The following is a 16317-nucleotide window of genomic DNA, read 5'->3' as shown; positions in this document are numbered from 1 at the left end:
CCCCGAGCTGTACAAATATTTGGTTCCCTTCTGAACAGCAGTCGAACTGTGTCACTGTCAGACAGGCGCTTGGATTTCTCCGAGCGTTTGGCCAGCGGCCAGCAGGCGGTTCAGACAAGAGAAGGTGGTGGCTGGCAGCCCCGCCGCGCTGGGCCAGTCTCGTCCTCCGGAGGCTGCGAAGCTCCAATTACACATGTTCCAACAACCAGCCCCGCTCGCACTTAATCATTACAGCAGTGTGAAATTACCGTCTTCCACATCTTCACTGCCCATGAGAAGGCAGAGATCATCAGAGGGGTGGGTTACGTTTCCTGCCAACCTTCCCCTCCAGTGAATCTAGCATCAGTTCCAAGAGAGAGAGAGAGAAGTGGTGCAATATTGTCTTTTAGTTAATTCAACTGATATGGATAGCGTAAGACTCCATAACAGTCGGTTTGCTCAAATGTCTGGTGTAATTACCCTTTTTTTTTTTTTTTTGCCTTGTTTCTTTTGTATAGCCTGGGCTCCAAAGTACTTTCTTGCCGTAGGAGTCTCACGCAGCATTAGAGGAAGCAGCTTAGACAGGGATGTTCAAGGACAACAGCTCTTGCTCCTGCTGACACAAGACTACAGGAACTAACAGATTAGCTGGGCTGACGCCAGCGTGGCTACACCATGCTCTTGCTTCCCCACCTCATCATCCTCTGGATGGGTGTTTCCCACAAAAACTTCTTGCTCCTGCTATTCAAGCCTATTTCTGACAGTCTGAGCTGCATTTTAAATAGCGGCCCAACCACTAGCATGGCTCCTAGCTGACAAATTCTAGATCCTGGTTAAAAACAGGGTGACCATCTTGACAACAGTAGTTCTGTCCATGCTTAAAGCTTTGGGCAAGCAAGCTGCCGAAAACCCTACTTCCCTGTCTGAAAAGGGACAAGCCATTTACTATTTCCAGTAGGCAGCATTGCTGGCACGTTATCCACGTCTGATCTACAATAACACATGGGTCCATCCTTTTAAGAAGCACAGAACCCAGTATAGAGCTTAATATCTAACCAGGACAAAACCTAGCAAGCCCAGGGCTCCCCAGAAGAATGGGGAAAACTAACTTTTGCACCCTCAGGTAGAGAGCTCAGACCCTGGTCTTTATCGGCACAYGCCAACGTAGGGGCAAATAGAAGATGGAGAGCCCTAAGGCCATCACCGATATCCTCCTTGAGGGCAGCAGCACCTCATCCGGCTGCCTAGGGCAGTGGCACAGGCAAAATAGGCAGTGGGGCTGCAGCAATTTTGCTGTCCCAAATACTTGGTACCCTAGGCTGAAAGCTGCTTTGCATGTGCTTACATCCAGCCTTTCCAAACTATTCGGCTACTCTTCCTCAGGTTTACTACAGGCAATATCTGAAGACCAAGAGAACTTTGAACAAATTTGGTTGCGTTCGTGAGCTACAACACGTCTCTGAACCCACCCACCTCAGAAAAACCAAGTAATGTTCAGCCTCCAAGCAGAGGCCACACAAGCCTCAGTCCACGGAACAGAAAGAAGCAGCTGAGATGACAATTTCAGCGTGCTTTTAACTGTGCATTTCAGTGCGCCGGGTGTTTCTGCTTTCACCATAATGCAACGTTCCAGTTCAATGAAAAGCACACAGCGAGCCCCAGAAAGCAGCAGCTCCGCAGCAAACAATGCCATTAACTAGTTACACAACGGAGCTAAGAAAACAAAGCGGCCGTTTCCTCACGCCCTCCCCACCTTCTTCCACCCTCCCGACTTGGCAATCGGGAGGCCCAGGTCCGCTCCTCAGCCTCCCCATGGCATCTGCTTGCTTTGTTTTCTGGCCGCCCTGCCAGCCGTCGGTTTTGCTCTTCCCAAATCGAACACACACGGGCGCCGCTGAAGTTTCAGGCAAAGTTGGGCTAGCTGGAACCAAGGCATTTACATAATAAAATCTTAACAGCTGTTCTGCCAGGCTCGATCTGGAATCCTGCCCAGCGGAAATGAACGCCTCCTAAAAAGGCAAACCCAGGGGATTTAAAGGCAGATGTAAATTATCACAGCCAAATCGAGCCACAGGGGGTGTTAACACGTTTCACACACTTGGAGTCAAGCACAGATTTGCTTAGGGAAGCCTTCAGCACCAGACAGGAGGCCCCAAGACTCAAAACTTGAGCTTCCCTTGGGTCTCTGATTAACTCTTTCTTACCAAAACAAACTCCACTTCCCCTGAAGAACCCCACCTGATTCTAGGCAGTAGCAGCTATTTGCACTTTAAACAAGAGTACTTCAGTCTACTGTAGATTTTTATACTTGCTGTTAACTAATGACATGCAAAAGAAAAAAGTAGTCCTAGTGCCAAGGAATTAGGTTGACGTTCCTCTTTTCATCTGATAGTCTATATAAAATACGAGAAAAAAAACCCTCACCTTTGTGTTTGCTGCAATCCAATTAGAAGTTTCACTGTCATCATCACACTTCTTAATCCATTTCTTTAACCACTGTTAGAAAAAAAAATGAAAAGAGTTGCTTTTAAATAGAGGAACTTTAGGGGTTTCCAAGATAGTTGCTTATATTAAGGTAATGTTAAGGAACCCACAATCACATGCGAACTGAATGCTGCCACAGCAAGGTGGGATGATCTCTAACTTCACGAAGCTTCCTATGGTGAATAAAAGTCTGTTCTCTATAGACACATGCCAGAAGAGTATATAGGATCAGAGGTCTATGCAATTAGCACTATTCCTAAACCCTATCTTTTAGGAATTATTTTTCAGTGAATCTGGGGAGGGCAGGGGTGAGGGGAGGGGGTTGGAGAGGAGTCCAAGTTAATTTAGTCACAGATATTTCCTGCAGCACCATCCTGATCCAGCTAGCAGGACCACTCAGCACAAACACTTCAGTAATAACAGTGAAAATCAGCCAAAATTGCAGCCAGACCCTCTGTGCTGGCTAGCTTTTACATCAAGCCATATCATAAATTTTTCCTTAGGGTTACAATGTCTCAAACGTTGCATTTAAGTTGCATAAAGACTATTTTCACCTCCAAAGAATTAAGACAACTACATTCACTTTTTGAAAGGTGAAACTGTTAACCCAAAACATGAAGAAAAGAGGAAAAGAAAGAAAAAAAAAAAGCTCTTCTAAGGAAAGGCTAAACAGGAAAGAATTGACTAAACTATTTCATAAGACTTCTCCAAAGTCCTAACCACAGCAGAGGGAAGGGAGGTTGGGGGAAGTGCACCAATAAGAAAAATTTCCATTAATCTAAATCTTTGGAAAACTAAGTCCATTTATATTGTGCATTCTCAGACTTCAGCCATTTGAGATGCACTAAGGTTGTTTGAAAATGCCCACTCAGGCCCACACTGTCCACCTTACGGTTTTTTTCTAGAGAGAACATGGCAACATCAAATGGATGCAAGCTGCAAAAGCAAAAGACTGCTTGCACCTGTTAGATAATAAACTAACCACATCTGTTATAAACACTATAATAAAACCATGCAAAACCTTTGCTGAGGTTTCCTCTTCCCCTCCCCAAGTAGCTTTTTTGTGTGTTCGTCACTAGAAATGCAGACTGCTCTGTCCTCAAGGCATGAAACAAGTGTGTCTGTAAGCTCTGCGCAAGGCCTAGCGCACAGAATCCCAGGTTTGGCCACAGCTTCTGACACTTCCATGAAAAAAAAAAAAAAAAAAAAAACAGCCCAGTTCCAGAAATCACTGCATGGCAGCAGCTCCTAGAACCAGGCCCAAATTCATTACTTCAGCACTACAAATCACGAGCCTGCTGAAGCACTGAACACCTACGGAAACACTGCAATTATAGGAACACTCTTCGTGAAGTGAAGCATTCATTTCTGAAGCCACCTGATTATTCTTCGGAGGGTCACAACCTCCTCCTCCAGACGTTTCTCCATGTGGCTGAGTTGCTGTGCCTTCGCAAAGGCAGACTTTGAGGTCAACCACTGACAGCATCCAGTACGATTTGGCTGCTTCCTCTCATGCTATGATCCAAATAGGTGAGCCGCTATCCTTCTGGATGTGAACAGCTACAAAGCTTGTGCTACATTGCCAGGTATTTTGCACATAGCTTGACTTTACACTGTTCAAAGTCGTGTATTTAGATAAGAACTTAGACATGCTCACCTTGCATTTAACAGGATCATGCCAATTTTCACCGCAGTTAAAGCTGTAAGTGAAAGAAAGGAGAAATTAGTGAGTAAGGTAGATGACTGTAACTAAATTAACAATGTGGAAGTCTCCTTCTGGGTTGTTCTACTGAAAGAGCGTGGCCAGTCCTAAGTAGATACCTAAATACACTTTGATTCTCTACAGTGCCTTCAAGAATTCAAGAAGTGTGTCAAGAACCTCACCTAATCTGAAACCACCAGTTCAGCTATGGGCCCTCTGCCAGCAAAAGCCAGGCCTGCCTCTATGTTAGATGAGGCCCTGAGACACAGAGAAGGCAACAGCTACACAGTGATGGCCTTCACAGCCAGCTGCTCCTAATTCCAGCTTACCATTTTCAAGTGAAATGCCAGTATTTACGAATACATTTTCCAAGTCTAGATATTATTTCACACATCATTGACAAAACACTCAAGAAAATGCAACAGCTAAGGACAGTGTGTTGCACAGGTACTGTTCATTGAAAATGAGCTCAAACATTTCTTTAAGAGAATTTATCAGCTGACAAAAGTAACCCCTGGAGTTTTCTCCCCATTTATAATTGGTTTCGTCGGAGGTGACAATGCATGTGAAAGGCTCGTTTTACACATTCAGGGAGACAGAGGAGTACGTGTCCAGCTGAAGGACCCAGCAGATTTATTACCTTCTTGTAAAGGCCACCCCATCCCCATGCTTCCCACACCATTTAAAGCAACATCCCAATATAAACTTATAAAATGCATACTAATACACATTCAAAGCGTTAAGTGAAAAGCAACACCAAATTCTTTTACTTGATTGTTCTTACCAAAACTGACGTCCACATTTGCAGCGAACGGGCTTAGCATCAGGATATTGGACTTTAACAACGTGGTGGCAGTCTGGGGCAGGACACCATTTTAACAGTCGATTACACTAGGAAATAAAGCAAGAGAAACCATAGTAGCAAAAAGATGCTGCACAAGGAGTTTGCTCTTCACTTTTTCATCCTTTTAACCACTATCTTCAGTTAAACTTCTTCCTGTCTTACCAGTCTACTGTACAAAAAGTGCTGTCTCCTTATTCTAAGCATTTACTTTCTTACTGCTTCAGGAAAGCAGGAATAACATAGTCAACTCTTCAATGTCAAATGGTCTCCTCTAGGAATAAGGAGGAGGAGCATGAACACTTCTGATGACCTTGTAGCTCACCCAGAGAATATATTTGAGCAAGATGAAGCTACAAAGCTTTCCATTGAAAAAGTATCTGCTAAAGCTGTATGCAACTAGCTATCTCTGTTCCACTGCGGCCACAGCCTTTCCGAATCGCCACTTGCAACCAAGCCCAGTTACTAACTTTTAAAAGCAGTTTTCTCATACCCCTTGAAGATCATTTTGTTGCCTGCTGGTGTTTTACCATGACCACAGGCAGGTCTGAATTGCTAGACTTTTGACAGTCTTTTGGTCTGCAAGAAGTGTTTATCTCCAGTGTTTCACCTCAAACCTTTTTTTGTGAAGGTTTGATTCCAGTAACAACCTACATACTAGGCTCTATGGTGAATCTAAACACGTACAATAGGGAAACGGGGACAGCAGACAACCTTCCAAAGCACCTTCTAAGTTTATTTTTATTTTGAAGTTCTGAAGCTATTAGTACTTTGCTAAAACCGATTTTACAATTTTGCTTCAAAAGGCAAATGTTTAAGGCATATTCTTGTTTATAATGTTTCCTGGTCTGAGTCTGAAGCATCCCAGATAACATTCATGCAAGGACTGTAGGTATTAAGTGTTTCTCAGAACTTGCATATTGAGCACCTCCTGCATTCTCATCCACAACTGTTTCCCATATCACTAAGTAATCTCACCATATCTTTTGCTTCCAAGAACATAATAGGTCTCCAGGTGTTCTGCAGATTTTTTTTTTTAATGTTTCCCTACAGCTACACAAATAACTAAATGGGCTATAAAACATCCCCTGCAAAGCCTCTAACTTGTAGTTACATTTGATTATAGACTACACAAGAGACAATTTGCTCTAAAGTTATAAACAAGCCTCACTTCTCTGGTTTGGTGCATGTGCAAGAAAAACCCTGGAAGCTATTAAAAATTTCAAATACAAACTCACCTCTACAAAACTATTGGTTATTAAATGCTGGTACTTTAATTTAACCTTCGAATCTGTGATCAGACGCCTGTGGAAGGGAAGAATATGGAAAAATTATTGTAGCAGAAAATCCACTTTTTCCACAAATAGCCAAGTAGTTAGGACAGACAAATGATTTTGATATTTTCCTTCTATGCTTGCAGGTACTTTTTTTACTCACCTGTTCTCTATTTATTTATTATACTTTTGTTACACCTACAAATGTTGCATTTAACTTCCAATTCCAAGTTCAATTGCATTAAAAAAAAAATTCAATTCAAGAAAGCTGAACCTGCTGCTTTGGGGTTTGTTTGTTTTAAACACTTTCTTGAAGAGTCCAAGAAACAGAGGAAACAGTTTCATTAGTTCATTCACTTTAAATATGCACATTTAGCAAACCTCTTTTAAAAGCTTCAGAACAACTGTTGTGGTGTTAATAACTCTGGTAGACCTAGTGTTAGCTGGATTTCAGCGGAATGCTACAGTTCATCAGCTTAGAAGTTAATGTCGATTTTCTCTCTTATAGTTAGCATAAAAAAAAGTTGATTTAAATGCAACATCATACAGGGTGTACACAACACTGACTTTAATTTTAAATTAAGTCATTCCATGCGGTAACAAACTTGCTCAGAAGCRAGAGAGCAGGAGAAATCTAGACAGATGGGACGCCTTTAAAAGCATGGCGACCACTTTTCTCCCGCACACACCGATCCAGCTGGCATTTGCGGACTGTTAATGCCAGATGCATTCTAAATGGTTTAATTATGTACTGATGAACACTATTACACATTTTTCAGTTATGATCGAAATGTCCTCTGCATGCAAATATGTATGCACTTTTTATATACACACATACACACACATATATAAAGTGTGTGTGCATAYATGTACATATATGTGTGTGTATACAGACAGATTTTATTTWTATATATATATACACACACACATACACACATAAAAAAACCTCACAGTATAAAGCTGGACTAGTATGCATTTTGCAGCAGTTTTGTTTTAAATAAGACCATGCAATACAGCTTTATACAGGCCATATCACATATAAATATTGAAATCAATACACTATCCGTTTCAAGGTATGGCCAGAATCAAATACACTCTTGCATGTTATTACGCCAACATTCATTAAAGCACAGTGCATGTGACCATGCAGCGCCACAGAAATTCTAGCCTTTAGCGGTCTGGGGAGCTTCAACAAACGACATGCTGGTTATTACACAAGCACGTGACAAGCAAATTCCCAGTCTATTCATTTTATTTTAGCACTGTCAAAGCATCTTATCATGGCCCACGTCCATGGCAAGCCCACAATTTCAGAACAGAACTGTTAAAGAACGCAAATAAATAAATAAATAAATAAATATTTGTAATATGGATTATAAACCTCACTTTCTTACTCCATGCCTAGCTTCCAGCCATAATATACGTCACATATAGAATTTCCAGTATTATATATATATATCGGAGACTAGAATTTAAATAAGGAGTAATGTCTTATCTGCCCAGAGCACTCCTAGTGCACTGTCCACTGGTTTTGCTGGCCAWACTCTCTGAACAGTCCGTATGAGCAGCCTCACCTGCTCTAGGCTACTAGGCTCCACAGCACCTCCCCAGCGCCATTTAGGGAAAGATCTTTAAGAACTTTGCTGGAGTTTTATTGTCTTCTGACAACCAGCAAAACGGAACCAGACAAATCAAGAGACGACCTCCGTTCCCAGGGCCGGCAGACTACCCTCGGGGCTTCGCTCCTGCATGAGCCAAGGCGTAGAGGGAGAACTGACCTCAAAGTAGCCAGGCTGCAAAAGCAAACTGCTTGCAAAAAACATTATCCCCTGATCTCCTCCGGCAACCAAGTTCAGGAAAAAGTACTACACACTGACACGTTTTCAGAAGCACCTCAGAGCTTCATGCAAAGATGGAAGACGGTGAATTGTTCCACTTTTGTTCCACTTCGATAATGCAAACTCCTCAAAGGCATAAATGGGTGAACTACAAAGGTTCAAACACCCTCCCATAGCAATTATTTCTTATTACTTCTTACTCATAGTAAGGTCAGGACCTTGCAGTATCCTGAAGTTTAGGTGCCACAGCAGCATTATTTGCACCTATACAAAGAATGATTCAGAATAAGGCAGCACTCATCTGCCTTCCCCTAAGCGAACCCCAGATTTGTCCATTCCCACCGAGGGGGTTGAGTCTTACGGGCTACTGCCAGACTGCGGCCGCCTGACAGCGGCGGCTGTTAAGACACCCATCCTGAAGGCAGCCTGCCTTGCTTATTAATGAAATCAACAGCTTTGCATGTAGGTTAAAGCAATTACCATCAGCATTAGCAAGGGTGAACAAGGGATAGAAACAGATTACCTTCAGCCAGTCTGAAGGTCTTGAAAGATCTGAAAGAGACCCTCTCTTCTACCCTCCTGCTTAAGCTCAACAGTACCAAGTGCGGTAGGAAAACCGACAACAAGCTAGCTAAATACTCACAGATCCAGGAAAGCCATCTTAATTGCCGAGTTTGGACTCGTATGGAAATAATGCAACTTGGAGATATACTGCCTTATTGAGAGCAAGCATCAAAAAGGGAGCAAATTACAAGCTTGGATAATCTACTCGGTTTTCTGATGGATAAAGAAACTAAAGTCTCTGTACATTACATGTTAAATTTATGTACTGTATAGCTTGGAAAACTAGAGCTGGAGACTTTGTAAAAAGGAAAGGAGCTAAAAAAGAGAAAGTTAAGCACATGGGAGGGTGGAACTTCCCAGGTGGATTACTTGTATTTTTATTCATGCCAACTCACAAGATTGCTTCAGATCACCACCTTTTCCATTCAAGTAAAGCACTGCTGTTTTAGAGAAAATACCCCTCTCCTCCCACAGATGTCATTTTGCCACCACAAGCCCCAGCTATCCTGGCCATCTGTAGGTATGGGGGAAGCTCACAGCACCTAATCAGATGTGAAGACTGCACCGGTTCACCCCAGAGCTCCCTGCTCTATAAACCACAAAGCAAAAGGCAGGGGCGGTGAGACGCACCCCTACGTATCAAGCAGCAGCAGCAGCAAACGCCAGTACTGCTCCTCTCTTCCTCCATCCTTCCCCTGTTACCACCACTGCCTCCACTGATTTCAAAACCTTCAGCTAACCTACTTTATGGGCATTATCCGAGGAGATACAAGAGAACAGCTTATTCAGAAACGGATGTAACCAAGAGCACAACTTTATGGACTGTGAAGAAGTTTTCAGTGTAAAGTGTACATCGGATAAGTGAAGTCAAGTTCTCAATTGGTTCTGGCTAATCTCCTGGTACTCGAAAAATTCCCTGCTGAGCGTGTGTGACACCACAAGTCAAGTTCAGACTCCAGTAAACAAAAATTTCAAATAAGTCACTCGAGATACTATGCCAAATTAAGAGTCTCTTAAAACAGTTTCCACCCACTGAACTCTACAAACCACCCCTCAACAGGGCATGAATGCGCTTAAGCTACTTCCACTTCTATTCAGCCTACACTCTCTCTRTGACTAACATACAGCCACTAACGCAGAGCGATATGGGAAGTCACTACTCTGGAAGCAAGTGATACAAAACCAGCAAATTAGTATCAATGAATGAGTCAGACTTCGGGAAGGAAGAGTAAGGTAACAGGGAATGAGCTTCTATTTAGATGCTTTTTAGCATGAAGAAGTAAAATGGACTTAATCAAGGTTTAGGATTATGAAGGATATTACTCATGCAATAGCATCACCCAATACAAAAGAGAAGGAAGCTCATGGAATTCACTGCTCCATCATGTAGGAGCAGTCAACCTCCAGCTGGGTGACTTAAAGTGGCACAGGCTTACGTACCAGCTTAATCAAACCTTATGTTTGAGGGTCATCTGCTCTCTATCAGAGGGCAATAAAACATCTCCTACAGACTGTACACAGGACTTACTTCCTCTGACTCACTAACTATAGCTCTGGGACTTGGTGAACCAGTGGGTTGACCTAGGTAGGAAGTCCTAAATTCCTAAGTAAATCTAACGAAACAAAATGCACAAAGCAATTAAACAGGGTTTTTAAAGACTGCCTGGTGCTTATTCTATKGTCATGCTGACCAAATCAGCCAAGGAGCCTCTCCTGCAAGTACTATGGCATGGGTTCTCCAGACCTAAACAGGAAGTTAAAAGACATACCAGTAACAAAATAAACAATCAACACCAACCCCTCTGCTGCCTTAAAGCCTCTATGCTGCTTTTTATAAGCCAGAACATTTGAATAACACATGAGTAACAAAACAGAAAAACAGAGGAAAGCCAGGAGGTAGCAACTCATCATACTTACATAACTGTATTGTCATCAACTAAGATATCACAGCCATGAGCAGGACATGAAATAGTCTAAAAAAAGAAGAAAAAAATAAAAGGTCATAAAAGGAACAGTGTTTATGCTGTTTTGCATCCCAAGGAATTCCAGGGTCACAGATTTCACTAAAACCCATAGCAAAAATAGTACGTTGGCTGTATCATCACACATCGGTGGCCCAGATGTGCCACTGCGCACAGCATGGTTCTTCCCACCCAGAGCAAAGATGCACACACAAATTCCATGCAGATTGAATTCCTTTCAGATTCAGCAGCTGCAAAGAACCTACTCTCCAAAATCGTTGTTTGTTTGTTTTAATTTGAGTAGGGAAGAATTTTCTCTTTTCTCTCCCCCTCCTCTCCTATACACAAATTTCTCSCTGCAAAAACATGGGTGAGTTGAGACTTTACCTGTCCCATGCCTTCCTCCATTATTTTGGTAGTTAAATATTCACTCCAGCACTGCATACAGAACTTGTGTCCACACTCTAGGCCAGTAAAATACTGCAACAACAAAGAACAAGAGACATTGGATCATTTTATCACGTGGAATCGCTGGATCATTTGGTCCTTCTTGGTGCTTTGCAATTTTATCACATCCCCTAACACCAAATTTGAGACACTACTATTTATTTTGCATCAACTCCACAGAACATTGCTGTAACAGCTTCAAATATGCTTTCAAAGTCAGACTTTACTCTCTAGCCCTATCAGCAAGGAAAACGTGGCCAATGTTTCCATCCTGCCTGCCCATTCAAATTAATCTTTGCTTTGTGAGTATATACGTAGCTTAACACGGCTCTCCCCTGTTTCACTCTTGCACATGAATAATAAAAACAAATAAATAAAATAAGCAACATCATGAAACAGGTCACAGTATTAAGATGACACCCTGTCTTGTTTCCTCACGTTCTCCTACTTGGCTCATTCCCACACACGGGTGCTGCCCATAAATCCCCAAATGTATACCAACCAGCTACCCACAGGCACTAACGTAGCTACCACCTCTTGTCCAGGGAACAGCCAGCTTATCAGCGAATAGTCTGCACGCTGGGTAAGTGCTGAGCAACAGGAATAAAAACCATGAGCACTCACACTACTTTCAGTAGGCACGCACCAAGTTTGCCAACTTGCCTCATAAGCTTCCCTCTGCAACCCAGATGCTCATCAGATGAAGAGGCTAAAGATCCTAATTGGCAGGTGCAAATCACCAAATAAAATTCAATAATGATTAGCTGTTGCAGACAGCAACAAGGACAGCTTCATCTGTGTATGCATCATCTACACAAAGTATGTCAAGATACCACCTGGGATTGAATGATTACACACAGGGTGGAGAAGCAAACACTGAAGAGCAAAGACTGAAATGAAATTACTTTTCCTCAGGTCATCTTAGTTATTTTATCCCGAGAGCCAGGGGCAGGGACCAACTATATTTGAAACAGTCCACTCATACCACTACACAGGTTTCTATTTAATGACTTAATTTTTCAAACTTTCTTATTCTTAGCCAATAAGATAAAACAAGAACTTTACCCTGAGATGCCACAATCTTACATGAAACTACATAAATGAAAGAAAGCAGCTTTATCTTCTGCAGAACAGCCTGAAACAGCAGCAGGATGCAGTCAATTAAAAAAAAGAGGAGTCAATTTTAAGGAAGAGGAAACATTCCACTAAAACTACTTCCTTAACCATTAGAGGCTCAAGATTACAACCATCCTACCGCCTGTTTTGTTCACCTGACACTGGCGTACAGTCAGGCTGTGTTCACCTTTCAATGCAGCACGCAGATTGCTCAGGGAAGGCTCTTCCCATGGCCTTGCCATTTTGTGGTTCCCACTTGTCCGGCACTCCTGCCATCGAGGTGGCAAAGGTTTGAACCCGAGGCTTGGAAACACCCTGTGATGCCACAGCCAGCAGGCTCGAGTCTGCCTGCTGTTGCTACGGGCCAGCAACAAACTGCGCTTACCAGCGGCGATGTGGTTAAATCTGACCTGACCAGTCAGCAAAGAAGAAAGTGGGCCTGAGCACCTGATTTGGTTCAGTAGAAGCTGAGATACCCACATAAACCTTGACTTTCTTTGGAACAAAAAAATCAGAGTTCTGTGCTCTCTCAGCATCCCGCTCAAAGAGACAGGAGGGAGCTGGCTCTGGGGCCAAGGTACACTAGCTCCACCAGAAGGAAAAATCACTTCCAAGTTTTGAACCATTACTGAGCTAGCCGAGAAGGTTTCTGATCCTCCACAGATGCTGCTGTGACCAAACAATGTCCACTGGAGAAGCAGGGCTACAGTAGAAAAGTCCCCTGACATCTGCAGCTCTGGGGGTTATCAACAGCAGCACATGATCCAGGTTGAAGAAGGCACTAGTGTTTCCCAGAATTAGGGCTCCTCCACATGTGATGGGAAGTAGGCACGGACAAGGGGATCATCCCTTCATGAACCTACGTTATTCTGCAGCAGGCATTCACAGGGAAACAGTAGAGAGCAGGAAAAAAACCCAAACGCATAGGTAATTGCATATCTTCAGTGAAGACTGATTTCAGTTATTTCAGGTAGTGAAAAGATTTCCTAAATGCCCATATAAAAGGCAGCCACCACACTTCCTTCCAAGCTGCAGAGAGTTCAGAGTATCTTTCAACTCATTTCTTTACTTTGAGGGAGTTCCCAATTATTTTTGGCTAAACTGACAGCAGATGTCAAGGGAGCAAGCAAGAAAGACCAATACACAACTGCCAAGTGCAACGGATAACAGTCACTTCTGAAACAGCACGTTATCACAGGGGACAGCTCTACTTTCACCCTATCTGTACTCATCACCTACTTTTCTTGCAGAAGTCAAAGTGACGCCAAACACTAGCAGCAGCATGCTGCCATTTGATACCTGCCTCCACTCTTCTCGTAGCACCAACCCRATCAAAGAAGGGATCATCTTCTCCAAGATGTGTTTACCATAACAGCTTCACTTAGTCCTTCTTTACTTCAGTAAGCAAGCCATGGTAGTACCAGTCTAACAGACTACATCATCTGCGTGGCCTCAGAACAAACACACGGTTTGGACAACAGCTTCCCAGACACCCTCACCCTGGCAGCGTTCCTCTCAAATGGGATCTGAAGGAAGAGATGCAAGAGAGGAGGCGGCAAAGCTATAACCCTCTCTGTTCCTGTCTTCACTTTACTCCCGGTGAAACCTTTATTGGTAACTGTTGAGACCTGACACTGGTTCATGGAGACCCTGAGAGAGCAAAATATTTTGCTTAAGCTTTCAAGCCATGAGGATGCAGGTTGCCACAAGGGCACCACATGCTACGTTTTGCAGGTGTTTCCCAAAACCTCCCAGTCATCCTCCTCACAGTTTAGTGGAGTCAACCACAGTTGTTCTGAGCTGACTAAAGAGGTCACTATAAAGACTCAGTATTTGCCCTTAGCCATGTCTTAAAAGGCAGACTGATTGCCACCTGCAATGACGCCACGAGAAGGTGAATATTCAAAAGTCTTGCACTCCTGCAGTACCTTTACAATGTAAAATCTCTTAACAGGGTACTTTCTAACTCCCAGCTTTCTAAAGGCTGAAAGGGGCTCTCAGAAAAAATACGGCTTTTTAAACCATCTGGGAAAGAAGTAAAAGCTAAGCAAAGCAAAAATATTTAAAAGCTGAGATTTTAGGTTAGGTATTTAATATAACCGTTCCTAGAATTTCTAATTCACATTGACCAAAGCAGCTTCAATACAGATTTCAAACCAGATGGCTTCTGGTCACCTAAGACACAGAGCAACTACAGCCTTTTACAGAAGAAATCAGAAATATTAGCCTTCCTATATGCTCCAGCTTCTGGATATGGCAAAAAAAACAGAGTTCCCTTCAGTTGCCTCTTGACTCAATCAACACTAAGCAGCTAGAGACAACCCACTCACCTGCAACCACTGCTCTCCTAATAATTGGGTCACCACTATTTCTAAGGTGCTATTCCAACGACAAAACCGAGAAGAAACATTAATATGCTTTGTGGAGTTCCCTCCAGCAGCCAAAAAACTGCTTCCCAGGCAACATATACACCCCGCAGTCCAAAGGAAAGGCCTGTCAGTCACGAGTGGTAGGTCTTTTGTTCCCAGCACAGCAGCTCCACTTGAAGGAGCCTTTAGCATCAATAGGAGCTTATGAAAATCTAGAAGTAACAAAAGCTGGCTTCCAAACATCTGTTCAACACACCCTCCCCCTCCAACCTGAGCTCATGAGAAACCAAGATTAATCAGAAATCTGCTGTGTGCAATACCTTTTAGGCCCTCTATACATAACTCACGGTTATCCCTATGGCAGTAGTAAATAAACTTCTATTCTGCCACTGTTTGCAGTGGATGTAGTGGGGTCTAAAGAGCAGAAAGGAGAAGCTGACAAGCAAGTATTAAAACAAATGTGTCGGTCTAGAACCTAAATAGATTTTACTTCCTAAGTGGAATTTTAAGGAGGTATCCGACAAGCAGGAAAGGAGGGAAAAACTATATGAAGAATATCAAACCTAAGTATGAAATTTCCAAAAGGACCTTTTCCGTAGATGGATAGTAAGATACTGAAGATGTCTCCACTCATTCTTTCCCTCAGTTCTTCCACTATTTTCATTTAAAATGTTGCAAAGCCTAAATCAGAATTACTTCACTTCCTCACTATCTGACATGGAAAAATCTGTGATGATTAAGCAGTAACATTTTAGTATAAGGTAGAGAGATAGACAAATCCCTCTCTCTCAAAAAATTTAAGTACCTCTATATAGAAAGCAAGCAACAATTCCGCTTTGCAGATATGCTCTAAAAAGGAAGTCAGAGCATACAAGGCTTAAAAGGAGATACATGAAGCAGGTTGTTTTCCTGTACGCAACACAGAAGCAGCCTGGATCTCCAATTAGTGCATCTGAAAGTTTACACTTTATGAGTATCCACAGAAAAGAAGCACTGTCACCAATCTTGCCACAAACCAGAAGACTGAATTAGAGCCCCAGCAAGTCCTTCTACCCTAATCCTCTATGATTAGGAACTGGACAGACCTATCCATTGGTTCTGTTCTCCGAATAGCTCAACTTTATTTTACCYCAGTCCCACTTAATTTTATCCTGGACTTAATGATCCAAAATAGTCAAGCTATAATTCACTTCATTTATAAGCAGCTTCTTATCTTTTCATTCTATTTGAGTAAATCCCTTAGCCTGTCAGGCTTTCCACCTTTATTTTTTCTTTCATGTATCATTTATTTGCATGTCTCAATGGGTGTCTGACATTCGCAAAAGTCACTTGATCTGCTGGTCCCTTTCTTCTAAATAACGTCATTACGCTGCTGCCCAGCACCCTCAAAGGTCTTTGCAGAAAGGATAATCATTTCCTTTGAAATAAAACCCCATGTCTGGGTACTCTAACACTGTTTGAGATTTAGGGTTTTTGGGGGTGGTGGTGGTGTTTTTTTTAATTTTGTCAAGCTTATTTTGTCAAAGTAAGGCTCAAAGAGAACGCATGAAGCACTACATAGTTCTATTGTCTCCACTATATTATTTGGATCAGCTGCAGCACACAAGACACAAGGTTGTTATGGTAAAAAACAGAATCTTTACCCACCACCACCCCCCCCCCTTTTTTTTTTTAAATGCACATCCTACAGATTAGAAGATTTAATCAAAAAATGAGACCTCAGTTTCTTTTTAAAGGCTTTT

At 42.5% G+C, this 16317-nt stretch overlaps 1 protein-coding gene across 7 annotated transcripts in view; it reads right to left on the bottom strand.

Moving 5' to 3' along the window:
- Positions 1-16317, bottom strand: part of ARIH1 (ariadne RBR E3 ubiquitin protein ligase 1) — a 64670-nt gene that overhangs the window by 14241 nt on the left and 34112 nt on the right. For all 7 annotated transcript variants that reach the window (XM_026068183.1, XM_026068186.1, XM_026068182.1 and 4 more), the window contains exons 4-9: positions 11031-11123; positions 10600-10655; positions 6245-6311; positions 4950-5056; positions 4121-4163; positions 2404-2475 (exon numbers count right to left, since the gene is read on the bottom strand). In XM_026068183.1, coding sequence (XP_025923968.1) covers positions 2404-2475; positions 4121-4163; positions 4950-5056; positions 6245-6311; positions 10600-10655; positions 11031-11123 — 438 coding nt within the window. The remainder of the gene's footprint in view (positions 1-2403; positions 2476-4120; positions 4164-4949; positions 5057-6244; positions 6312-10599; positions 10656-11030; positions 11124-16317) is intronic.

The sequence above is a fragment of the Apteryx rowi genome, unplaced genomic scaffold (genome assembly GCF_003343035.1).
Source record: "Apteryx rowi isolate R43461 unplaced genomic scaffold, aptRow1 scaffold_27, whole genome shotgun sequence".
In the NCBI taxonomy this organism is placed as follows: Eukaryota; Metazoa; Chordata; class Aves; order Apterygiformes; family Apterygidae; genus Apteryx; species Apteryx rowi.
Note: the sequence above shows the minus strand (reverse complement) of the source record. Positions and strands in the feature narration are given on the sequence as shown.